The 24,049-nt window shown below is 52.8% G+C and overlaps 9 protein-coding genes across 9 annotated transcripts; 5 read left to right on the top strand and 4 right to left on the bottom strand.

The window, feature by feature from the left end:
- Window positions 1-1,609: 1,609 nt before the first annotated feature.
- A1O3_00443 (uncharacterized protein) lies at window positions 1,610-2,554 on the top strand (the record flags this gene model as incomplete). Its single annotated transcript, XM_007730593.1, has 1 exon — window positions 1,610-2,554. The coding sequence occupies one exon, from the start codon at window positions 1,610-1,612 to the stop codon at window positions 2,552-2,554; it is 945 nt and encodes a 314-aa protein (XP_007728783.1).
- Window positions 2,555-3,949: 1,395 nt separating this feature from the next.
- Window positions 3,950-6,402, top strand: A1O3_00442 (uncharacterized protein; the record flags this gene model as incomplete). The annotated part of the gene is made up of 2 exons (XM_007730592.1): window positions 3,950-4,419; window positions 4,479-6,402. The coding sequence occupies 2 exons, from the start codon at window positions 3,950-3,952 to the stop codon at window positions 6,400-6,402; spliced, it is 2,394 nt and encodes a 797-aa protein (XP_007728782.1).
- Window positions 6,403-7,153: 751 nt separating this feature from the next.
- Window positions 7,154-9,093, bottom strand: A1O3_00441 (uncharacterized protein; the record flags this gene model as incomplete). The annotated part of the gene is made up of 5 exons (XM_007730591.1): window positions 7,154-7,653; window positions 7,872-8,055; window positions 8,191-8,592; window positions 8,660-8,674; window positions 8,752-9,093. 5 exons carry the CDS (start codon window positions 9,091-9,093, stop codon window positions 7,154-7,156), a joined length of 1,443 nt encoding a protein of 480 aa, XP_007728781.1.
- Window positions 9,094-10,862: 1,769 nt separating this feature from the next.
- A1O3_00440 (uncharacterized protein) lies at window positions 10,863-12,477 on the top strand (the record flags this gene model as incomplete). Its single annotated transcript, XM_007730590.1, has 7 exons — window positions 10,863-11,055; window positions 11,145-11,170; window positions 11,221-11,270; window positions 11,333-11,389; window positions 11,462-12,154; window positions 12,274-12,385; window positions 12,457-12,477. 7 exons carry the CDS (start codon window positions 10,863-10,865, stop codon window positions 12,475-12,477), a joined length of 1,152 nt encoding a protein of 383 aa, XP_007728780.1.
- A 1,299-nt stretch (window positions 12,478-13,776) lies between these two features.
- A1O3_00439 (uncharacterized protein) lies at window positions 13,777-16,498 on the top strand (the record flags this gene model as incomplete). Its single annotated transcript, XM_007730589.1, has 7 exons — window positions 13,777-13,937; window positions 14,026-14,215; window positions 14,404-14,560; window positions 14,810-14,968; window positions 15,128-15,628; window positions 15,957-16,126; window positions 16,352-16,498. The coding sequence occupies 7 exons, from the start codon at window positions 13,777-13,779 to the stop codon at window positions 16,496-16,498; spliced, it is 1,485 nt and encodes a 494-aa protein (XP_007728779.1).
- Window positions 16,499-16,860: 362 nt separating this feature from the next.
- A1O3_00438 (uncharacterized protein) lies at window positions 16,861-17,286 on the bottom strand (the record flags this gene model as incomplete). The annotated part of the gene is made up of 1 exon (XM_007730588.1): window positions 16,861-17,286. One exon carries the CDS (start codon window positions 17,284-17,286, stop codon window positions 16,861-16,863), a length of 426 nt encoding a protein of 141 aa, XP_007728778.1.
- An 850-nt stretch (window positions 17,287-18,136) lies between these two features.
- A1O3_00437 (uncharacterized protein) lies at window positions 18,137-19,479 on the bottom strand (the record flags this gene model as incomplete). The annotated part of the gene is made up of 3 exons (XM_007730587.1): window positions 18,137-18,199; window positions 18,391-18,783; window positions 18,877-19,479. The coding sequence occupies 3 exons, from the start codon at window positions 19,477-19,479 to the stop codon at window positions 18,137-18,139; spliced, it is 1,059 nt and encodes a 352-aa protein (XP_007728777.1).
- A 1,264-nt stretch (window positions 19,480-20,743) lies between these two features.
- On the top strand, window positions 20,744-21,778 carry A1O3_00436 (uncharacterized protein; the record flags this gene model as incomplete). Its single annotated transcript, XM_007730586.1, has 1 exon — window positions 20,744-21,778. The coding sequence occupies one exon, from the start codon at window positions 20,744-20,746 to the stop codon at window positions 21,776-21,778; it is 1,035 nt and encodes a 344-aa protein (XP_007728776.1).
- Window positions 21,779-22,798: 1,020 nt separating this feature from the next.
- Window positions 22,799-23,650, bottom strand: A1O3_00435 (uncharacterized protein; the record flags this gene model as incomplete). Its single annotated transcript, XM_007730585.1, has 1 exon — window positions 22,799-23,650. The coding sequence occupies one exon, from the start codon at window positions 23,648-23,650 to the stop codon at window positions 22,799-22,801; it is 852 nt and encodes a 283-aa protein (XP_007728775.1).
- Between the last annotated feature and the right edge of the window lie 399 nt (window positions 23,651-24,049).

The raw sequence follows: 24,049 nt of genomic DNA, 5'->3' as shown, positions 1-24,049 counted from the left end.
CCCCGTTCGCCAACTTGAATATGGCTGTCCTCCTAATTGCTGGCCTGCGCTGCTGGAATCAGTCTTCCACTGCTTTTCGAGGCATGCATCTGTTGACCAGCCAGAAACCTTGATATCAACTTCCTTTTTACATGTTCTTTGCCGTGGGCGATCTCAAAGATTCCGCTTGAAGCCTATCAGTATCTGTCTGCCGGACCTTGCAGTTGTCCCCGTCGGACCGCCGCGCAAATCGAGCCTCCCTCCACACCGTCGAGTGCAATCAAACTGCCTCCTTCTGACCTCCCAACCCCTGTTGACCTCCTGACACTCTTCCCACAGAATCCACTCGCAGTCCCAGCCCACGCTGTTCTGATGACGCTGGTTGCCACCTGGAAATCTCGGTTTCAGATCGCGCAGGCAAAGTCGCCCTCCTACGGAGTACACTGCCACCAGCGTTTCCTGCTGAATCCAAACCATCGGAGCCTCACTTCCAACTACTTCCCCTATTCTTGTCGAATCTCGATTCAAGCCCCTTCGCCCGAATCAGCTAGTACCCTGCAGTATCAACGAGTGTCTTGGACTTCGAGTCTCCTCTACCTTCCCGGCATCATTAGTCCTATTGCTCTGCCTCATTTTGGGAGCCACCACTCACTTTGCAGTGGGACGTAGACTTGGTGGATTACTCGCCGCGAACCGTTGATATACCATCACACTACGGAGGACGGAGTACTGTCTTTCCACTGGTACGCTTCGTGGAGAGTACCTGATAATTAGTCAAACGAAGCTATGAGCGTGGCAAGTCTACTCTTCTATCCCCTGCCGTTATCATCTAGGGGCCTATGTGACGGGCTCGTGACCAAAGCAGTCTTGATTTGGAGGACGAGGCCTTTCGGCTGCTAGACATGCTAGATGGTGTAAGAAGAGTCCTGTCACGGTCCGCAGCTGTCTAGCGTCTTCGCAACTCTTCAGTTGAAAACCGACAAGAAGACCTTGTCTGTGATACATGATCGGGATGCCCTGCGTCTGAAGTCTGGGGCAGTCACACGACATACGTACATCCTGTCATCCATACATGCCCGGCCAGCCCGGGGCTCGCCTCCGGGACGCCCCTTAGCCCCTGCTGCAGTTCGTAGCCTCAGGCTCCCCGGCATGGGTTGGCCTTGCATAGATTCTGCAAACATTGTTCGCTCGATCGTAGGCAGCCGCGGGAGACGGGATTGGCCGGCATTTGTTGTCCATCTGCCAATCAGATCATCAAATAAGCAAGCTCATTGACTCGACAGCCGTCAAACAATCACTTATTGTCATGGGAAAAAGCGATTGCCCAGATCGAATTTAAGGAGTATCCGTACCGAGTACTCCATGCACAAAGAGACCGATTTAGTGGGACTCTGCTTGTGGCGCCTCTTCGGGTCATGGCTATAGTTGGCTGTTGTTGCAAGTTCTCGAGCGCAGTCCTGAACTCACCCAATCTGTTCCGGCAGGGGCGGTCTCCTACATCAACTACAGGTCCAGAATACCTTGCACAAAGCGCCAGGATTCAAGTCTTGTTATCGGGCGTTCCCCAAGCGAGCGCGGACTTGCCGTGATAAAGTCACAGTGGTCAAATTAGGTCTGTCGAGATACAAAGATGGCAGCGTCGGCGCTCTTCGAGAAACTGGCCTTACATGCGCCTCACCTACCCAGCAAGCAATTCATCCCGGCTTTCGTCTACGGCACAGCGTGGAAGAAGGACGCCACCAATGAACTTGTTTATCAGGCAATATCCAACGGCTTCACTGCTATCGACACTGCTGCTCAACCCAAGCATTACAGAGAAGACCTAGTCGCCGCCGGGGTTTCGAGAGCTATCAGAGATGGACTCATCAAGAGATCGGACCTCTACCTGCAGACGAAGTTCACTAGTATTGGCGGACAAGATCCTGACGATATGCCTTATGATCCTACGAGCCCAGTCGTGGATCAAGTCAACGCTTCAGTAATGTCGTCCCTCCAGAACTTCAACTTTGCCAATGTCGTCAAGGACGATGATGAGGCAGAGCCGTACATTGATACTCTTGTCCTACACTCCCCCATGCAGTCCCTCAACGAGACTCTGGAAGTGTGGCAGACACTGGAGCAATATGTCCCCAACGAAATTCGAAACTTGGGCATCTCCAATTGCAACCTCTTCACACTGATGGATCTGTATGAGCGATCAACCATCAAGCCGAGTGTGGTGCAGAACCGCTTCTACCCCAACACGAAATTTGACATTGGTGTCCGCCAGTTTTGCAAGGACCACAATATCATCTACCAGAGTTTCTGGACTCTGAGCGCCAATCCCGCACTGGTGTGGTCCAAAGAGGCAGGCGCTCTAGCGAACCAGTTAGGCATCAGTCCGCAGTCAGCCCTGTACTGTCTCGTCCTTGGACTTGGGAACATTACTGTTCTCAACGGGAGCAAGAAGACACAGCACATGCAGGAAGACTGGAGAGCAGTAGAAAAGGCCAGACAATATGCAGAGTTGCATCCAGCGCAATGGGAGAGGACAATGGCGGACTTCAGGAGAATGATTGGCCAACCCAAACCGTAGAGCTCCGTGTATATGGGTTCGGACATGAGATCCGAAACACACACCTTACCCCTGTGCCTACACGTAGCATTTAATCCGGGTTTGACAGTCCCCAGAGGAGACGTTTGTGCGGACGGAAAAGACTGACCATGTACAATATAGGCAGCGCTAAATTGAAGCTAGCACTTCATAAGGCCTTTTCTGTGGACCTCCGCCCCTCCTTCTCCTCTCGATTCCTAGTCTCGTTGGGTGTCAGGCGCCGCGTTCAATCGCTTATGAAGAAAAGGTTGTGCGGCTTATGAGACAGAGTTTAGACTATCGAGTAGTAACGTGCGTGCTAGAGTAAGGAGCGCAGAGCCATGGTGTCGACAAACAATAAGTGGCAGAAATATCTTGTTGCTCGCGGAGAGACGGCCAGCTGGAGCACGGTGTCGTTCTGGTCTGCTTCTTTTGGTACTCACCGCAAATAATGTCTAGGAACCTGGACAGTTGAGAGCGGACGCTGCACACAGGCAGAAGTGAAGAATTCCATATGCTCTTTATCGTCATTTTGCATCCGGCTTGTTCCGCAAGGCTGGAGGCAGAGTCTAGCAGACTACTAGCCGTGGTAGGAAGGATTGGTGGCCTGTGATTATTGGCAGGATGACTGAGGAGGCAGTACTATTCCGTACAGTGGCCCGGCCTGCGCAAGAAACCCTGGCTTCGTGTTCAGTGTTCACAGCTTCAAAAGTCTACTCAGTACGTACCTTAGTACTAGTATGGCGCAACGGGCAACGGTGGAGCAGGCTTGGTATTTGCGCTTCGAGAGATCGCTTATTCTCAGTCAGATCACAGCCTGCGTACGGATACTCCGTACTACCGCAGCCAAACCCAAACCCGGAGGGAAGCGGCCAATCGGTCGGCGATGTCATACTGCCTAACTGTCGTCCGTCCGCCTCTCCAGTCTAGAGCCCGCCAAAACACACTACACTACCCTCACTTGACCGAAACCAGCCTGCGATCACATCTCGATCGTGATCGTTCTGGCCTGTTGTAACATACCTGCGTCCATATCAAATATAAACCTCTTCTCGTCTTCCCTCCCCTCACCCCTCAGTTGACTGCTCTCGAAACCGTCCGGATTTGTAGGCCGGCTCGCCTTATCACGCAACATCTTTGCCGTCCTACGATTTTGACCGCCGTCCTTTTCATCCTCGCGGCCTACTTTCGAGGTCTTTGCGCACTTCCAACCTACATGACCTATTGAAGAGTTGATCCGATCCGCCTCGAAGCCTCTTCCAAAACCAGTCCGCTCTCGGCCCATCTTCTGCTTAGGATCGAGGTCCCATCACGTCTAGTGGTGTGAAATCTTTTCAATCGGAGCGAACGACCCCAATCAATCAACCCTCCCACGTCCTCCCCCCGACTGTCTCAATAATGACATCCCAAGGCTTTTCCCGAAAGCGTCCTGCTCCAGGCGCAGATCCTATACCTTTTACTTCTCCTCTTCCGACTACCATTCCGGCCTTCAATGATGGTCTCGGTCCAAGCCTTTCAAATGATGATTTCTTTCACTGGGGGCAAACCGGGCAGCCGGCTGCCCCGTACAACGATAATACCTATGCAATCAACGGCAATGCGTTTGTCCAACCCACCCAATTGCCGCAATCATTACCGCAGCCATCAAATCAACTCGCTCGCAGACCCGTAGCCCAACTTGCCGCTCGAGGCCGCATAAGCGAAGATAACAATGCCTGGGTTGATACGGCGAATGGAGACTCGCATCCTGCCGAGGCCGACTGGGCAAATGATGATATTGCGGAACTCGAGGCCAGAGCACAAATCGCCAAACGGGAAGCGCAAGCAAAGAGGAAGCAAATTCCACCCTTCGTCCAAAAACTAAATAGGTAAGATACCCCGGGGCTGAAGTGCGTGTACAAGAACAATATCGCTAACCTGAACCCAGTTTTCTAGAAGATGGCCGCAATACCGAGCTCATCCGGTGGTCAGACGATGGTAGTTCATTCATTGTCCTCGATGAAGATGAATTTGCCAAAACCCTCATTCCCGAATTGTTCAAACACAACAACTACGCCTCGTTTGTCCGGCAGCTCAACATGTATGGCTTCCACAAAAAGGTGGGCCTCTCCGATAACTCCATGAGGGCCAGCGAAAGAAAGAACAAAAGTCCAAGTGAATATTCCAATCCGTACTTCCGCCGAGGTCATCCAGACCTCTTGTGGTTGATTCAAAAGCCGAAGAATGTTGGTGGACCAACCTCGAAGCGGAAGGGCAAGACCGACAATGACCAAGGTGAAGAAGATGTTGACGAATACACAGATGATGCCACCAACAACAGCGCAGAAAATCGTGTCCGCTCCCGACCAGGTCAACTCGCGCTGAGGCATCCGGACACATCTCTTACGCAAGATCAATTCAAAAATGTGCAACGAGAGCTTGCCACCATCAGAAATCAGCAAGCTCAGATCTCTCGCATGATGCAAGCTCTCAAGCGCGAACACGAGCAATTGTACGGTCAAGCTGCAACATTTCAAGAGCAGCACAACCGTCACGAGAACTCAATCAATGCCATCTTGACCTTCCTCGCAACAGTCTACAACCGCGGCATCCAAAGCCATGACGGCATTCAAGGGATTGCGAGTCTTTTCACGAATGCCATACCCGTCGATGCCACGAGCCAAGGCAACGTTGTCGACGTCGGAGACTATGCATTCAATGATGTCAATCTGGACAGTGATTTACAGAAACCATTCAAAAAGCAACCCCTCCTACTCACGAATGGAACCGCACGGCAAGGACGGGCAACCACACTTTCCCCGCGTCCGGCCAACAGCCCATACCCATCCAGCACACAGCCCCTCCGCAATGTTCAACAATCCTCACTTTCACCGAATATAGAGGAGATTTTCGACCCGGGGGCCAGCAAACCCAACACCCCTGGCCTTCGGAAAGCTTCGACACAGGCCCGTGATCTACCTCAACGTGAGATGATGTCTTTGATCCAAAATGCCAATGCACGAAACAATGCCAGCAGTCCCTCGGGTGCATCTACCTCGCCAGCGCAAGATTTCTCCAATGTCCTCAACAGTCTCGAATCGTCCAGTGGGTCTGGACCCCTGAGTACATCTCAGCGTGCTGATGTTCTGAGGATGATCAACAACTCAACCAACCAACCACCGGGTAAGGACAACGCACTGATCAATTCAACCCCCCCTTCCGGTCCTACAAACTTCCACCGGCGCCTAGAGAGCACTCAGGCGGACCTTGAACAGCTCGCAAAACTGCAAGCCGAGCAAGACAAAAGTGTGCAGAACTTGAGAAATCTCTTACAACCGCTCAGCCCGACAGGCTCTATTCCGGGGATTGGAGATGGCCAGCCTCTTCCTCCACCGCCACTCGACATTGATGATTTCCTCAACCACAATGACTATTTCACGGACTTCCCGAGCGACGGCGCTGGAAACTACGAGTTTGGAAACACAGGACTCGGCCCAGGCCACACCACTGGGGCGACTGACGATCTCAATTTTGTTGACTACAAGGACGACGATGAGCTTTTTGGGAATCTGAACCAGACCCCGGCCGCGTCAGGCAGTTCTGGCAAATATGACTTTGGGCTTGACGGCACCACAGGCGGGATTGATCCAGGCGGTGACCAATACCCAAACATGAAGTTCGAAACCGCAAGCGACTATGACAATGATGGGGGTGGTCGAGTCGAGAGCGTGCCGAGCAGTGGAATAACAACGCCAGGGTCGGCGGAAGACCCCAAAGCACATGCGCCAACTACGCGCAGCAAGGGAAGGAAACTAAGCTCGGTCGAGGATGATACCGAGGTAGATCTAGGCCGAAAGAGAGCGCGCGTTTAAATTTGGACTCGTGGTTGAGATGACTTCAATGGTGTCGCTGCTCCTACACTTGGTCTTTACTGTCAGTCCTTCTGCATTCATGCCGAGTCGTTGAGGACAAGCCAGGGTGGATGATGGCGGCTCTTTGGCGAGGTCTGAAAGATGACACGAAACTCATTGAGATGATTTGTACAATGGGCGGGATGGACCAGTTGCCATGCGTTGTCAAAGTAGTTGGATTTGGGGGCTTGCCCTTGGACCTACTTGATGAAATGATGAGATGAATGGATTATTACGCATCAGTGACTAGATACCCAGGGGTTGAAACTTGCAACTATCAGGAAGCGGCTATCAGGAAGCGGGCAATACCATCAATCCTTGCAATCTTTATCAATACGTAGTCTGCTGTGGGTATGGGTACAAGTAAGGCTGTCGCCCAGGCGAGTACTATTAATGCGTCTGATATCGTTGATCTTGTCTTGTAGCGAATATGCAGAAAGATCTATGCATATGTATGTAAGTACACATCTCCTCGTCCTAGCAGACCTCATTAATTTCCTGTGTATTGCGTCGGGTTGATCGTGCCAACATGGGTGAATTCACATTCACCGAAGCGAGATCATGCCTGTTTCTGTGCATTTTCACCATTTCCTGGCGATATTTTTTAATGGTTTAATTATGTATAGCGGGTTGCCCCTTGGCCCCGGGGGGTTTGCCATTTCTTCATCTTCATCAATGCCAGACAGCACAGCACTGCTCTGGCCGTGTCAAGTCATTCCCTCTTCTTGACCCTTGGAAACAGCAACCATACGATGGTAAGCACGGCGATCAGCGACAGTATGATGGGCTGCAGCACCTTGACGCCCTTGCTGGCGGAAATGGCGCCGATGACGAAGGGAAAGATGGTGCCGCCGGTGCCGCCCAAGGCCATGCCGAAGCCGATGGCGCTGACGTGGATGTGTTTGGGCAACAGATTGGCGGCCATCATGACGCAGCCGGGGAACAGGGGGCCGAGAAAGAAGCCGAGGAAGGCGACGGCCACGGCCGACACGATGTACTGAGGCACGAGCCAGAAGACCAGCTGCAGCGCCAGGCAGCACACTAGGTAGATGATGATGCAGAGCCGCTCTCCGAAGCGCTGGGTCACGAAGCCCAGCGAGGCCCGGCCAACAGCTTGGCCCGCCCAGAAGCCGGTGGCGGAATAGCCCGACACTGAGGGCGAGGCTCCGCGCACCCGGAGCATGAATGTCACGATCCAGCCGCCGAGACCGACTGTAAACAGTGAAACATTAGCAAATGGCAATAAGGAAAAGGAAGAAAAGAAAAAACCCTTAACAGGTAAGAGCAATCTTGTAAATAGAGGTGCCAGTTCGGACTCGGTCAACTTCTCTGCGGAAGAGAAGATTACCTAACCTGGCTGGGTTGCATCTGAGAAGCAGAGGGGAGGAGAGGAGAGGAGAGGGGAGAGGCCCGGGCCTGCATCAACGTACCTTCGATGCCCATATATATGAAAAAGAAGGCTGCACATAGCCAGGTGATTTTGGACTTGAGTGCTTCCTTCGTGCGGCCACCTCTGGCGTCGTTCTCTCGAGGGTTTTCGACGCGATACACCTCACCGGTCTTTCGCCAGAATGTCAAACTCAGCCCGACAAGCTCAAGAACCGCCGCACCAGTCTTTTGTCACAATGTAATGGGTTAGCGTGTGGTGTCTATTGGATTGGGACTGCCAGGCTCTTCTCTTGCGCCCACCTCACAGGACAAAATCCACGGGACGGGAAGGCATGGCGTGCACCGAGGGCAAAGACGTACCATGAAGTAGTAGAAATCATACCAGGGCAGGTCGGCCTTGACAACCATCGAGGTGGCGATCAAGGGCGCAAACAGGGAGCCGATCGAGTAGCATGAGTGCATGAGGCCCTGGACGGCGTTGGCGTTGTCCATGAGCCCAACCCACGCACAGAAACATGCGTCGGTAAGACCGTTGCCGAAGCCGGAAATGGTGTTGGCAACCACGAGCACCGGAAAGGGCGGATGGCCAGCCAAGACGGCGAAAGTAATGATATGGCAGATCGGCGCCATGATCGCTATTCCGCGCTGGCCAAACTTGGCGTGGATCGTGGCATTGGTGAATGCCGCGACGGAGTAGCCGAAAAACGGCGTCAAGAAGATCAGTGAGACGATGGTATAGTTGAGGTCGTAGTACCTCTCTAACTGCACGACGGACGGAGGTTAGCTATGTCGAGTCGGCGAGCGACTTCGAGGCCCTGGAGCAGCGTACATATGGGATTAAGGCCTAGTAAAGTTTCCGTTAGTCATGGTGCCCAGTACCGAAACGTTCAGCAAGATAGAAATGAATCAGTTGTTACTTACGCCGACGGCGGCATCGTTCAGGCCGGCAACCATAAATGAAAAACATGCGAATCCAAGTCGGCCGATGTTTCCTGTCGGTCGGTTCCACCGCTGCGTGACGGAGTGGGAAGAACCGGCGGGCGGAGGAACGTCGTGTCTGACATGATGACTCTGGTTATTGTCCTCCTCATCTGAGAGAGGTGAAGGGTGAGAAGAGCGCTCTTGTGGCGTCGAGCCACCCGCCACCCGCCGTGAGAGTTCTCGTAACGACCTTCCAGGAGTCTTGAGGCTCAATTCAAACGTCTCCGGGGCAGGCGACAGAGACTCGTGGTGGGATCTGGTGATTGTCAGTGTGGTGGACATGGTGATACCGAGCCACAGAAGTGGCAATGGAAGTTCGAGCTATCCAAAGAATGCGGCCATGGAAGATGAGGACCGGGAGCCACAATATGGTCGCGGGGTATGTGATATGTACGGTCTCGAAGGAGGGACTTGACCGCCGCCCGTTTGGGACAAAAGTATTGCCGCCCTAGATCCATCCTAGTGGCTTGGCGCAAATAGTGTCCCACCGCTATCCCGTGACTTGACGCCGTAAAGCGGCGTCGAGGTTATATTCACAACCTACCTATGTACCTTATACTCTGGATCCTCTGTATCCTAGGTACGGAGTACTCTGTACGATATCTTGCTGGTATCGTCCATCTTTCAGCGCGCGCTGACTGGGTGGTACATGATCAAAAGGCAGTCGCCTTTTTTTATTAATGTATACTCCGTACGCCACAACTCCATCTGTGATCTCCAGCAATTCACTTTCTGCTTGGACCTCTTCATTCTCGCCGTCTATATCACCCACCTTTGTGTGGTCTAACACCAACGGAGTAAGATAGTAGAGGTCAGAAATCACCAATGACAACACTGTTACCTAGCGATGGTTGAAAGAGCCACGTGGCGACGGAAAATGGCCATCTAGGTATATATAGCAAAGATCCGAATCGAAGAAGAATGCCGAGTCCAGATCAGGACAAAAAGACGATTGGACCCTACTACTCTGCACAGTACTATATGTCACTGGGCGGAATGGCCATCTAAAAGTTATGTACATTCTTCTCTTATCCACTGTGTGGGTGGTAAAGCCAGCCATCAATCTGGCTGCGCGATTGTGAGCCCGGCCTCGCTTGACTGCATCCTTGATATGTCGCTGGTGCCGTTGATCCGGTCTAACCAATCCATTGCTCCAGCGAACAATCGCCTTCGGTGTAGTTGGTGCAGGGGATAGCAAAATTTATTTAGCGAGCGAATTAGGAGGGGACGGGTCGGGTGTCAATTGATCCCGAGCCTCGCAGCCTCATGCTCATGTGCCCGAGGTGGCGAGGAATCCTGGGGTCCAAGGAGCACCCGACCTATCATTTGCCGACATTCACGCAGATAATACCCCAGCCTAGCACCCCGGTTCAATTGGGCTTCGACGGCATGATCCGACTGGAGCCTCATGTGATGGTCTCAAGGTTTGCGGAGAAAATGGCATGGCCCGACAAGGAAATATGCAAGGTTCCGGTTTCCGCTGTCCTTTCGCCTTCGGTTTCCGCGTCTTTGACTTTAAATACTGGATGGAGTCCCTGGACGCATGCCCTTGCTCCCGTTGCATGTTTGTGGAGGTATCGCAGTCCGTCGTTTCGTCTGACAACACTTCAAATTCATATTGTCATCGATCCTTGGACCTCAGCCGCCCAACATGGAGTCTATAGACGACAAGGACACGCAGTCGTATTTCGTGGAGGAGAAGGGCTCGGCCCACGTGGTCGGAAATGGCAGTCAGATTGAAGACAAACACAGCCCGGCATTGAGCACCAGCGAGATCGACGATGTTGCACTGATAAAGCGACGGCGACAAGTTTGGTATGGCAGCCAGCACAGCATGCTCGGATAGGAGTGCTAACCAGAATCAGCCGAAAGGTCGACATCCGTCTTATTCCAGTGCTGGGTGGTATGTAATGTGCATGTTCAAACGGACGGAAGCTCACACATAGTTGCAGCAATGTACGCCGTCAGTGGGATCGATCGCTCCAACGTAAGTCACATTACAACTCTTGTCCAAACACCGCCATTTAACATGTCGTTTGGGACTTGTACAGATGGCCGTCGCTCTCATCGCTGGCATGGGCAAGGAGCTCGATTTTCTCCAAGGAAATCGATATTCAGTGGCATTGCTGGTGTTCTTCGTTCCATATTTCCTGTTTGAGATCCCCAGCAATATCGCCCTCCGAAAGGTGGGAGCAGCGTTGTGGCTATCCTTCCTGACATTCGCCTGGGGAATGAGCGTGCTAGGTGAGTTGGCTTCTTTGCTGCAAATTGTCGGATCATTGCATTGGTCTAGATCGCTAGAACAAGGCTGACTGCGATCGTGTTTCCGTTAGGCTCGGGATTCGCCCATTCCTGGACGGTACAGTCATCCCGGACCCTCTGACAGGACATGTCACTTACGGTTGAAAGGTCATTGTGGGCTGTAGGATCCTTATGGGCGCGTTCGAGGGAGGTTTCATGTACGTTCAGTTCCATCCTGCATTGGTGCTCATTTCATAGCTAATTGTGCTACGCAAACCAGTCCTGGGTGCATGTACTTGATCAGCTGCTGGTACGACCGGTATCAAACGCAGAAGCGGTAAGGGGTCCTGTCGGACGACGGTCACCAAGCCTAATGGACATTCGGGCTAACCTGTTCCCAAATCAATAGCATGTCGGCCTTCTATGCCATCAGCCTGCTCGCTGGCGGCTTCGGCAACATCCTGGCTTACGGCCTGATGAAGATCCGTGCGGGAGGCTACCTTGGCTGGCGGTGGATCTTCATCGTCGAGGGATTGATCACCGTGGTACTCGCGCCTCTCGGGTACTGGCTCATCGTGGATTTCCCGGACAAGGTGCACCTATCGCGGCGGCCGTTTCTGACCCCCGACGAGGTGCAAATCATCAAGGACCGACTTCAACAGGATCGAGGCGATGCCGAGTATACCAAGATCACTCCCAAACACGTCATCGCCACGCTCGGCAAGTGGCAGCTGTGGGTGTACTCGTTGCAGTTCATGTGTGCGGGTATCGGCGTGTACGCGTTTGCATACTTCACGCCGCTGATCTTGCAGGGACTGGGCTTCACCACCACCAAGGTCTACCTGTTGTCGGCGCCTCCCAACATTGCAGCCATCTTCTACGCCTTCGGCCTGTCGTATCTAGCTGACCATCTCAAGCTCCGTGCGCCCTTTGTCGCCCTCCACTCCATCGTCACCATCGTGGGGCTGATGCTGGTCGAATATTGCAAAAACAACTCGGTTCGATACTTTGGCGTCTTCCTCGGCGTTGCGGGTGCCAACGGCAACCTGCCGGCCATTCTGGCCTGGCAGGCGAATAACATTCGTGGGCAAGATACAAGAGCGTATGTCGGGCCTCCGTCTCCCCCTCCACAATACCTCAAGTGCATGCCTTGGATCTCCATGTCTCCAAGGCGGTCCAACATCTGTATGAGAGCCCCAGCTGACGAATCTGGACAAACAGGGTGGCCTCTGGCTTTCAAATCGCCGCGGGTGCTATTGGTGGAATCTACGCAAGCACCACCTTCATCGCCAAACAGGCCCCGAAGTACGCTGGTGGACTCTGGGCAACAGCGGTAAGTGCCAGTCCTCTTTGGCTCTACTTGGATTCGTGTTTGTTTAGGCCCGGTTCCGGTTCCGGTTCTAGTTCAGTCTCGACTCGGCCTAGACTCCTCTGTTTTATTTCCGACGCCTCAGTCAGCTAACGAGTCCTCTTGATCAATCTGATCACAGGCTGCGCAACTCGCTTTACTCGCCACATGCCTAGGAATGATGGTCTATATCCGGTGGGCCAATCGAAACGCAGACAAGACTCACAGGGTCATTGAGGGCCTCCCGGGATTCCGCTATACGTTCTAGATGTAGAAGATACTGGGCTGAGGTTGAGCTGCTGTCTACTGTATACTTCGTGTGGTCGAAGTTGAGGCTGATGCCGTGGCGGGAACATCCCCTTCTCCCCGTGCTTGATGTTCGATACTACCACTAGATACATATATGGCTGTCAACGTGTGGCAGGGATTATCTCCGTTCTCTAGTAAATGCAGAAGTAGGAAAGAATCTCACTCAATCTCCATAAAGAAAGCAGAGACAGCTAGCTGTATCTACCATGAATATATAGACCGTCTGCCCATTGCTGAGTCCGACCATCTGGGGTGAAAGAACCAAAACATTCACCGGCAGGACTACGAAGTTGTCGTGGCCCATGCTCGGTAAATATATCCATGGCGAAAGTCGGTGTGGCAGTGACTCCAAGCTGGAGAATTCTCCATGTTCCCCCATGTTCCCCATGTTCCACTATCTACCTACAGCCTACTCGTCCACTCCATTCCCACAGGGCCGAGCCGAGGTGTTTGTCCGTCGAGTGCGGAGGCAGCCTCGGGCGAAATATATAGACCGTAGTTCAAGACATGCAGGCCATGCCTTGCTATTATTGATTGGTGAGAGGGAGCCCACGCCTGACTCAGACAGTCCAGCCTCGCCAGCCTCAGTTCCTAGTTGGGAGACAGTGCGGCATCTGGACTCGGGGTTCGCATCTCTCTCTCGGTTGGAAGGGCTGGGCTGTACGTCTTGGACTCTTGGCCATCCACTGCGGCTTTGTCTTTGTCGTCAGGAGGGGGCACAATCACCATCCCCATCCCCATCTCCATCCCCAAATCTGGGGGCTAAGGACTCTGCCTCCATCTGAGTCCGTCATGCGGTCCGGACAGGGCAGGTCCAGTGTCCATCCAGGTACATGATACATGATATGGAGGTATATGTACCTAGGTATATAAACCCCCCCCCTCCCTTGCGGGCTTGGGGACTACTTGGCGGAGGTAGTTGACTTCTTCTTCTTGATCTCTTGACTTCTTGACTTCTTGACCTCTGTCTTCTTTGACTTGGAAGCCTCCGTATCCGTTCCCTCGCCCGTCGCCCGTCCCCTTGGCGTACTCTGTTGATAGCACAGCACCCCACCCTCGCGGTCACAATGGCAGAAACAGACTCAGACTATCTCAAGGAGCAGGCTCTAGGAGTGCATGAAGAGACAGTGACAGTGACTCATGAGGGAGAACACCGTGACAGAGTTGCTGATGGTGATGGTGATGTCTACCAGAGCGGCCTGGGGCCGGAGAGGGAGAAGAAGATCATGTATGTATACCCAAGATCCAAGATCCAAGATGGCAAGATCCCAGTGCAACATATACACTTACAGGAAGACTCTATTGACACCCAACAGACGCCGAATCGATGTCCGCTTACTTCCCATTCTCGGCCTCATGTATTCCATCTCCTTGGCCGATCGGACCAACATGGGCCTGGCCATGGTGGCGGGCATGTCAGAGGATCTCGGCCTGGCCGAGGGGTCTCGCTACACCATTCTGGTCATGATTTTTTTTGTGGCATATATTGTGTTTGAAATCCCCAGTGTTGGTCTCCCTTTGCTTCTCCCTCTCCCTGTTCTGGGTTTGGGTCCGACTATTCTATTCCATCCCACCTCGACTCCTTCAAGTTCATGTATCCCATCCCACCTCGACTCTTCCAAGCTCATGTGTCCCATCCCATTCTGTCCCATCCCATTCTGTCCCTGCTGCTGACCATACATGCCATGATGTAGAATCTGGTGCTACCCAAAGCCGGAGCGGCGAACTGGCTTGCCTTCTTGGGGGCCTCGTTCGGCGCGGTCCTCATCGGCATGGGATTCGTCAAAAACTGGGGCATGATGGCTCTGTGCAGAGCGCTGCTGGGAATCACTGAAGCTGGTTTCTTGCCTGGTAAGCCTGCCCTGCAGATGGGGATGCATATGCATATCTGAGTCACGCCAAAGAAGACTTGAACTTTCATCACATTGAAGAAATCTTGAACTCTCATCACCAATCCATCCCCTCTGAGAGGAGCTTAGGCCTCTTTCCCCTTTCCCTCGACAATCTATCTATCCCAGCCTAGCCTCATTGACACCCTCATGATCTGATCTGATGCGATTCGATCCGCTGCTGACATATCTCTCGGTCTGGTCTGCTCAGGCTGCACGTATTTGATTACGTGCTGGTATCGCCGGTACGAAGTGGGAAAGCGGCTGTCGTTGTTCTGGATCCTGTCGTGTCTGACCTCAGGCTTTGCTTCTATCTTCGCCTACGTGCTCTCCCTGCTGCACGGCCGGGCGGGGCTGAATGGATGGTCGTGTAAGTTTGACCTGGCAGTGCCATCGGCAGTGGCACTGTCTGTATGACTGCTGGTGTCAACCTGTGGCTCTGATCGTGATCCTAAGAATCCCTGATCCTGACCGACCTTGATCCTGACTCAAACCAATCCAATCCAAACACTGACCCCCAAACCTGTAGGGATCTTCATCATCGAAGGCATCATCACCATGGCAGTCTGTGTTGGCGGATGGTTCATCATCATCGACTTCCCCACCAAAGCCGACAGATTCCTAACGGCGGAAGAGAAGAGGTTCGTGATCGAACGGATCAACGCCGACCGCGGCGACGCCGAGGAGGACCCGATCAACGTCGCCGTGATCCTGCACCACCTGAAAGACTGGAAGCTGTATTTCTGGGCCTTCAACCTCATGGCCTCGACCCTCCCCGGCTACGCCTACTCGTACTTCCTGCCCATCATCCTGCGCGACGGCATGGGCTTCAGCGCCACCGACAGCCAGCTGCTGAGCGCCCCGCCTTATGTCCTGGCCGCCATCGTCGCCTTCACCTCCGGCTGGCTGGGTGACAAGTACCGTATCCGGGGGCCCATCATTGCCGTCCATCAGCTGCTGACTGCTGCTGGGATGCTCATCACTGCATTTGCCAAACCGAACGGGGCACGGTATTTCGGTGCATTTCTTGGTATGTATGACCACAAAAAAGCCTTGTTTTCAAGCTTGCCTTGTTTTCCTTGTTTTCTCACGTGTCCGTTGAATCTTGTCTTCTGTCTTCTGTCATCTTTGGCCTTATATCTTGCCTTCTCTCATCTTTACCCTTGAAACTTTACCCTTGAATCTTGCCTTCTCTCTTCTGGAATCTTGCCTTCTCTACCCAACATTGCCTTTCTTATCGTTGAATATTCCGATCCCTCATCAGCATGTCACATCTCGACACGCGTCACATCTCGACATAACTCTTGCCGCTGATCAACCTGGTCCTGGCTAACATTATCTTTTCCCTGTTTTCCCAGGCATCGGCTTCCTCCAATACTGCGTCCCCGGCGTCTTGACCTACCAGGCCAACAACATCACTCGCCGATCCAAGCGTTCCGTCGCAACTGCGACGTGCATGATGGGCGGTGGTCTGGGGGGGATCATTGCCGGCGTGGCGTTTAAATCGTCCGAGAGTCCAAAGTATACGGTACGTTCACGGTGGTTCCGTCCACTTTATCTTGTCTCTCGTCTCCTCTGTCTTTTCTCTCGACTCTATCCTTTGTCTCCTCTCCTCTCTCCTCTCTCTCTTCTCTGTCCCCTCTGTTCCCTTTGTCTCTTCTCTCTCCCCTTTCCAGATCAAATCTTCTCTTCTCTGCACAAACTCGACCCCAAGACGCTATGCTGACTTGACTCTCCTTGACTGTCTCCCCAGACCGGCGTGTTCACCACCCTAGGAATCAGTCTTACCAGTGTCGCCATGATCACAATCATGGACCTCTACTTCCTCAAGGTCAATAGGGCCGCCAAAGCCGGGAAGCGGCTGAACGAGGGTCTGGCGAACTGGTACTATACGTGCTGAAGTGTGGAAGAGGCCACTGGCCCCTGGCTGTATTCGATTCGATATTTGATTATCGGTTGAGTGGTGGAAGAGGGATACACCGGCTCCTGGTCCTGGCTGTATTCGAATCGATATTTGATTATTTAAAGTAGCCGAGTGACAGTGCCTATCTATGAGTAGGCGAGGCGTATTGCCTCGTAGTAGGAGCAGGAGTAGGCTAGGGGTATGATACGAGGACTAGACAAGACGTATGACCGTGCAGTAGGAGTAGGACCAGACAAGGCGTATGAAGATCAGGCCAACTACGCTACTGAGATGTCTCGACACCCTTTCCGCCCGGTAAATCAATCTGGCCTAGGCGTATGATTTGAGGACCAAGCCAGCTACTGAGATGTCTCGACATCCTTTCCGCCCGGAAAACCAATTTCGCCTAGATGAGTGTGGCCGAACCCAGTCCCATATTTCAATCCATAGCCCAACATACGATCCATGCCGATATGCGCGAGCCAACACAGCGCCAACCCCGCCACGGCCTTACTGTCGCGCGCCAATCCCGCGCACAGCAGCAGGATCGGAGGGGTTTCCGTATGGAATGAATTGTAGATGGCGGCCCCGGCCTCGGTGTTGGCCAGGTAGCCTGCCATGCCGAGATCCGGGAGCAGCAGAAGACCTGCAAATGTCCACCATGACTGGTTGGATCGCGAGTAGGCCCAGATGGTCGAGCCGAAGATGCAGGCGCCTTCTACGCGCAATAGGAGCTTCGGCCAGCTCTTGACGAAGCCGTCTGGTAGGGAAGGTGAGGTTGGCATTGTCACTGACGCTGCGAGATGGGAATAAGACCTTCTGGTGGCTAAGTGGAAGCAAAGTAGAAGCCACTTGAAGTGAGGGCGATGGCGATGGTGATGGTAATGGTGATGGATGGCTGAGATACAAGTTGGCCAATCTGGCTATTATTGGCGTGTACTGACGAGAACAAGAACGATGAGATTGTCGGCTGGGCGGCCTTCTGTCCACCAGATCAGGTTATGGCAGAACAGACGGACTGATGATTAGGTTTGGACCCTTAGGGCTTAGTGTTTGGACACTAGGAGGTACAGATGAAGAAGAAGTGTCGCTGTCGTCGTCGTCGATGGTGATACGACGAAGCGTGATCTGAAGTGTGGAGGAGGCAGAAATATAAGAGTAAAGAGGGAAGATGGGAGATACGATGTTGAAATATCATAAATAACAGCCTGCTTAGTAAGGCTTAGTAAGGCCTGGTAAGGGGTAGACCGTAGTAGTATTTATAGTGACACCTATTGGAAATTAGAACCTGACAAAAGCAACACTTATAATTACGACATGCGATAGGAGATCCGAAATCCATCACAGTGATTGACTGGATCTAAATGAATAGGTGGCTAAAGTATTAGCACTAGTAACCCTAACCCTAACCCTAGACTTCTTCTTCATCTTCGCCGGGCCACCAACTAGTCCATTCAGTGTGCCACGGTATCTTCAAAGGTTGAAATTTTCCATGTTCGCTAGGTATCAAAGTGGTATGGGGGGAGTCCAGACTATATACATAGGTGTGCCTAATACCTATACTCCGTACCAGCCTTCTAGTTAAAGAATAAGGCTGGGAAGGTCCTGATGGTCCTACTACCCGCCATCCTCCCACTAATCCTGCACATGCACAATCACCTTTCCTCTTGCTCGGCGACTGACGAGTTTCTCATAGCCCTATTGTGGTTTCCATCAAGTTAGATCGATGTCCAAGTCTACGGCCAAAGTGAAGAAGTCAAGGAAGGGCGGAAAGACGGGACAGAGCAAGACCAAGAAAAGAAGTCAAGGAAGAGTAGAGAGACAGAGCAAGACAAGACCAAGAAAAGAAGTCAAGTAAGGGCGAAAGACAGAGCAAGACAAGACCGTACCTGTAACACATCTTCCATCTCGTACACACTGTCAATCACCGGCTTCAGCTTACCCTCGGCGATCAGGCCGGCCGCCTTGCCCAGGCTTTCTAGGTTGATCTGGCCTTGATGGAGGAGGCATTTGCGTGGTACGCCACCCAGGATCACCGGCCGCCTGCTGGCAATTCTAATGCTCAGCGCCCAGGCTAGAACAGACAGGAAACTCGCTCCGCCGTGGACGATGGACATGTTGCCTCCGAAAACAAAGATGCCGTCGGGTTTGAGATAGGCTGGGGACTGGGTGTAGAGAGCCCAGTCTCCGCCTACAATGTCGATGATGGCGTCGAAGGGTTTCGCACTGTATTTCTCGGCCAGATGGGAATGGAGCACGGCGTGCTTGGTGTAGTCGATGACCTAGAAACAAGATCAGACATGGGATTCCTTCCTTGTATGAATCTCAATGGCATGAATCTCTCCTCTCATATGCAAATACAAAACAAAACTCACTTCATGCACACCCAAAGACTTGACCAACTCCTCATTCGCCGCCGAGCAAGTCCCAACCACCAGCCCGTCGTTACCCACTGCCGCCCGGGCCGCCTGCACCACAATCGACCCTGTACCGGACGAGGCGCCCGTGATCAAGACACGGCTCCCCTGTTGCAGTGCCGCGACTTGGACAAACTGGTACGCCGTGACTGCATTGGAAGCGATGCCGCCGGCGCCTTCGAACGACAAGTTTGGCGGCTTCCGCACTACAGATTCGTCGGGGACCACGATATACTCGGCCAGTGTGCCGCCGTACTTGAGCATGACGGGTGGCGCCAGGCCGCCAAACACCTCGTCGTCGGCCTGTAGATGCAGATGGTCAACTTGGCTCCCGACCGCCTCGACGATGCCGGAGAAGGTGCCCTCGGCCACCCAGGGCTTGTTGTTGAAGTGCGGGATTTGACCCATCATCATCGCCGTGCCTTGGAACAGTGCCGAGTATTTGACCTTGACGAGCACATCGTGAGGACCCAGAGACGCCGCGGTTGGTCGGGGGAGCTGCGTGGCGAGGCTCAGGACTTGGGCAGGACGGCCACGAGAGCGGAAGACCCAGGCGCGCATGGTGGCCATTTAATATCCGGGATGGGACTGGAAGGGGCAGGGGCAGGGGCTGGGGCTAGGGGCTCCTAAGCCTTGGTCTTTTCTAAAGGTGCCTTTCGTTCTGTCGATGCATCTGGAGCTGATCTGTGTTCTGTTCACTCTCTTCTGTAGTTGAGCCTTGTTCTGTTGAGACGCTCTTGGTCCGGAGCCTTCCGTAGTCCTCCGTGGAGCATAGTATAGCACAGCATGGTCTCGTATTTGACATTTCCTTGATCAATGCTGCTTTAGAAGAGTGGTGTCTGATCTTTGGTCGCAGTCCAGGTCTATCCAAGTGGTGGTCCGCCCATCGCGCGTTCGTCGTCCGTCTCTTCGGCCGAATAGCGGTCGAACACGTCCGTGCATCATATCCACCTAGAAATCAGAAGTACACAAGGACAGATAGGTCCTATTGACAGCTAATGACTATCGACATCTATTCAGTGGTTACCGTTACCTTTCAGAGAGTGGCGGGAGCTTACCATTTCTACCGAGTACTGAGTATCCGTACGGAGTACAGCTGAAGACATAACCATCACTGCGCCACAAGGCTAACCAGGCTAGTATTTGTGCTACACTAAGGAGGGAAAAAAGCCTAGTACTACCTACTCCGTACATCTAGGTACGTACATACTAAGGTAGGTACGGCATAGGAGGTACATGTACTCCCGTACTAGGCACCTGCTAGGCACCTATAGGTAGGTGCTAGGTAGGTACTAGGCAGAGAAGCGAGCTTGATGTGGCCGCTGATTATCATTCTCATTCGCGACTCACGTTCCTAGTTCTCGTCGAGCGCCTCGCATTGCCGCTGGCCCTAGGGCTTAGGTGCTCTTACCTACTCTTCCCTAGGCTGTACTCCGTACTCCGTACTAGGTACATAGCTGCTCCCTGCGCCATCCTCGCAGACATGATCACAGCCTCAAGCCAGCAAATAGCGCCTGCCTGAAACATGGCCTCCATGGCCTCGAAGCGGTCGCCAGCCTTCTGTCCTAAAGGAATGTCCAATCTACCTTGAACGTCCACCGTCAACATGTCTTTGCACAGATGGGAACATTCCCATTCCCCTTGTTTCTGTCCAGTCGTAACCATACAGTTGTCCCGGCCTCTTCTGAAGCTCGTCTGCGTCACCCTCGGGGAGGAAGAACGAGCCGAGACGTGGTCGAACAGGGCCAGCCTTCCTGACAACATCCCTTCCTCGAGCTCGATCCGTTCTTCGTGGGCATCTCAACATTGAGTCACGACTACGAGGATGTCAAATCCTCAGAACTATAGCGTGGGCTGGATCTGCGCCATAGTTAAAGATTACGTCGCTGCGCAGGCTTTCCTCGATGAGAAGCACGCGAGTCCGGAACATGTGGCCGTCCATGATAACAACGATTACACACTCGGAAGAGTTGGCAGACATAATGTGGTCATCGCCGTGGCGCCAGACGGGGAGCATGGCACACAATCCGCAGCGACGGTCGCGAGAGACATGATGCACAGCTTCCCGAATGTTCGGATCGGGCTGATGGTGGGCACTGCTGGCGGTGTTCCGGGCCCAAAGCATGATATTCGTCTGGGTGATATTGTGGTCAGTGCTCCTCAAGATGGCAATGGCGGCGTACTGCAGTACGATTTCGGCAAAATGAGACAGAATCAAGACTTTCAAGCTACGGGATTCTTGAATCAGCCACCCACGATTTTGCGAACAGCAGTAGTTGGACTGAGAGCCCAATATGAGATCAATGGCCATTCGATTCAGGAGGCCATCAATGACGCACTCGAAAAGAACACTAGACTGCGTAAAAACTATAAGCGACCAGATCCGAGTACTGACCGACTGTATCGGGACGCCGTTGTTCACCCTCTGAGCGACGAAAGAGACTGTGTTGAAGCCTGTGGTCAGGACCCCTCAAATCTGGTCTCCCGGACCCCCAGGACCAAGGAGGACGATGACCCTACAATCCACTACGGGCTGATTGCTTCGGCAAACCGGATAATGAAGGACGCCACGATTCGGGAGAAGGCGGCACGACAGGGATTTCTTTGTTTTGAGACTCAAGCAGCAGGGTTGATGAATCACTTCCCCTGCCTGGTTATTTGCGGCATATGCAACTACTCGGACTCACATAAGAACGAGCAATGGCAAGGCTACGCAGCGATGGCCGCAGCCGCATACGCGAAAGATCTCCTGTATCGAATTGTGCCAAACAAGGTCGAGGCGGAGCAGCCGATGGCTCAATCTTTTTCTGGTCAGTCAGCCTCTCATACTTCAGCTTGGTTGAATCAAGATGATCCCTAACTTTTGTTTCTTTCCATAGCAGAGGTCCCAAAAGAAGTGAAAAGGGTTCTCCAAATCCAGCACCGACAACAAGACAAGACAACCCTTCAATGGCTCACGCCGGTCGAGCATCAGTCCTAGAAATACGATTTCATCGTGGAAAAGACAAGTGAACGCCGGTATGGATCAGCAGCTTCTAGATTCAAACGAGTTGAAGGCGTGACTATATAGACGGAGGGACCCAAATAACAGATCCTAATGATACATCATTCGCAGTTGAACCGGATCGTAAAGGTTGAAGGTACTTGATAATGTACAGATATTGATATTGATATCGTGTCGACGCGACCAGCTTCATCGAAGAAACGAATCATCCCTGCCTTGATTTTCATTTTCAGGCTTCGTCCCCAGATACGATACTGATGCTGATACTGACTGGTCAGTCATTCCCTTCCCTTCGCCGATGGACATTTCCTTTGGTCCTGGGTAGGGATGAGGGAAGTCATCCCATCCGGATAGCTGGTCTTGCTTTCCATCTCGCCAGTCACCAGTCACCAATTACCCCTTGGCTACAATTAGGTAGGTAGGTACGTACGTACGTACGTACATAGTATTTTTCTCAAACCTAGGCTTAGGGGCACTAACTTAGGCATTCCCAGCCTTGTGCTTTAAGCTTTAACCAGAAGGCTGGTTTAGGCATGCTACCTATGTATACTATATAGCATGCGCTCCCACTGCGACCCTTTGATAGATAACATGGCACGTTTACAATTCTTTCCTCTTCCCAGTCACCACCTTACTATATATGTACAGGTATACGGGTAGGTAGGTAGTAAGTATTCGTTCGTCCTCCCACTCACCCTTTTTCTATATTCAGGTACATAGGTAGGTATTGAGTACCCCCTTACTATATACAGGTAGGTAAGTAGGTATTGAGTACCCCCTTACTATATACAGGTGGGTCAGTAGGTATTGAGTTACCCCCTACTATATACAGCTACATACATAGGTAGGTACATACGTAGGTTGTGACCATTCAATTCACCTCGCTCCCGGCCTGACCAAAGCCGGCCTCTCCGGTTCCTTCGCCGGCCCAGCCGAGCCAGCAAACGCCTTCTTCTCAGCTCCGGCTACCCCATGTTTCGATGTCGACTTGCTTCGAGAAACGGTCGTGTCCTTATTGTTAGTGTCACCGCCGCCACCACTGCCACCTCCTCCTCCCCCTCCTCCTCCTCCTCCACCACCACCACTCTCCACCTCGTCCGTACCCCTGCTGAGGCTCCTGTTGGCAGGACTGGCATCTAGGGGATTCGACCAGGCGTTCTGGTGACCGGAGAGCGTGCGCGCTTGGTCGATGTCAGAGTGAGAGTGGGAGTTGGAGTTGGAATCGCTCGTGTGGTCGGAGTCAAAGGCCACCGACGTCTGCGCGGCCACGGCGTCGTCGGTGCCGGATTTGGATACCTCGTCGGACTGGCGGTCGATGTGGTGGCGGTTCTGCTGGGCTGATCTTTTATCCTGGGTCGCTTGGGTTGATTGGATTTTCTGCTCTGCTTGCGGACTATGGGAATGGGAATGGGAATGTAATTGGACTTTCTGCTGTGCTTTTTGGATCTGGATCTGGATCTGGTTCGGTCTCGCTTTGGGGCGAGGCTGGGGGTGAGGGTTAGGGTTCGCGATGGCGGATAAGCGCCGTGATTGAGATGGAGAGTGAGGCACACACCCCTTAGGGCTGCCAGGTGCCTGTGGTCGTGGTCGTGGCTGTAGCCGTGTCTGTGGCGACCATAACAACCTCGACATCATCTTCATCTCCATCTCCCGCCGACCCTGAACCCGAACCGTAGCGCTGCCGGCCCCGCCGCCAGCAGAGAAACGGAGACCGAGAATAGGACGCATCATCTGTATATATTGCCTGTGTGTCTGCAGTCTCAGTCTCAATCCCCTTGTCTCCTTTAAACCCTGACGATGGGCCTCGTTTGGACCACCGCACACATCAATTAATTCCTGTAGATGATAGGATGCAGTGTCGCGAGCTGAGAAGTGAAAGAGCCAGGAGTCAAGTTTGATTCGGACGTCTAGGTACCCCCTTGATGAGTTCAGATGATCACATCACATCACATTGCGAGGTGTTTGACATTGACAGCGGAAAGACGTAATTCCCACGTCATCTGGATGCGATCACCGTGCGATGTGGGCTTTGGGCCCGGATTGACTACATAATTACTCTATATTATATAACGTGCATGATAAGCGAGTGAAACAGACAAGCGAGTGAAACACCTCACCAAATTTCCA

This window comes from Capronia epimyces, assembly GCF_000585565.1.
Source record: "Capronia epimyces CBS 606.96 chromosome Unknown aczIQ-supercont1.1, whole genome shotgun sequence".
Taxonomy (NCBI): domain Eukaryota; kingdom Fungi; phylum Ascomycota; class Eurotiomycetes; order Chaetothyriales; family Herpotrichiellaceae; genus Capronia; species Capronia epimyces.
Note: the sequence above shows the minus strand (reverse complement) of the source record. Positions and strands in the feature narration are given on the sequence as shown.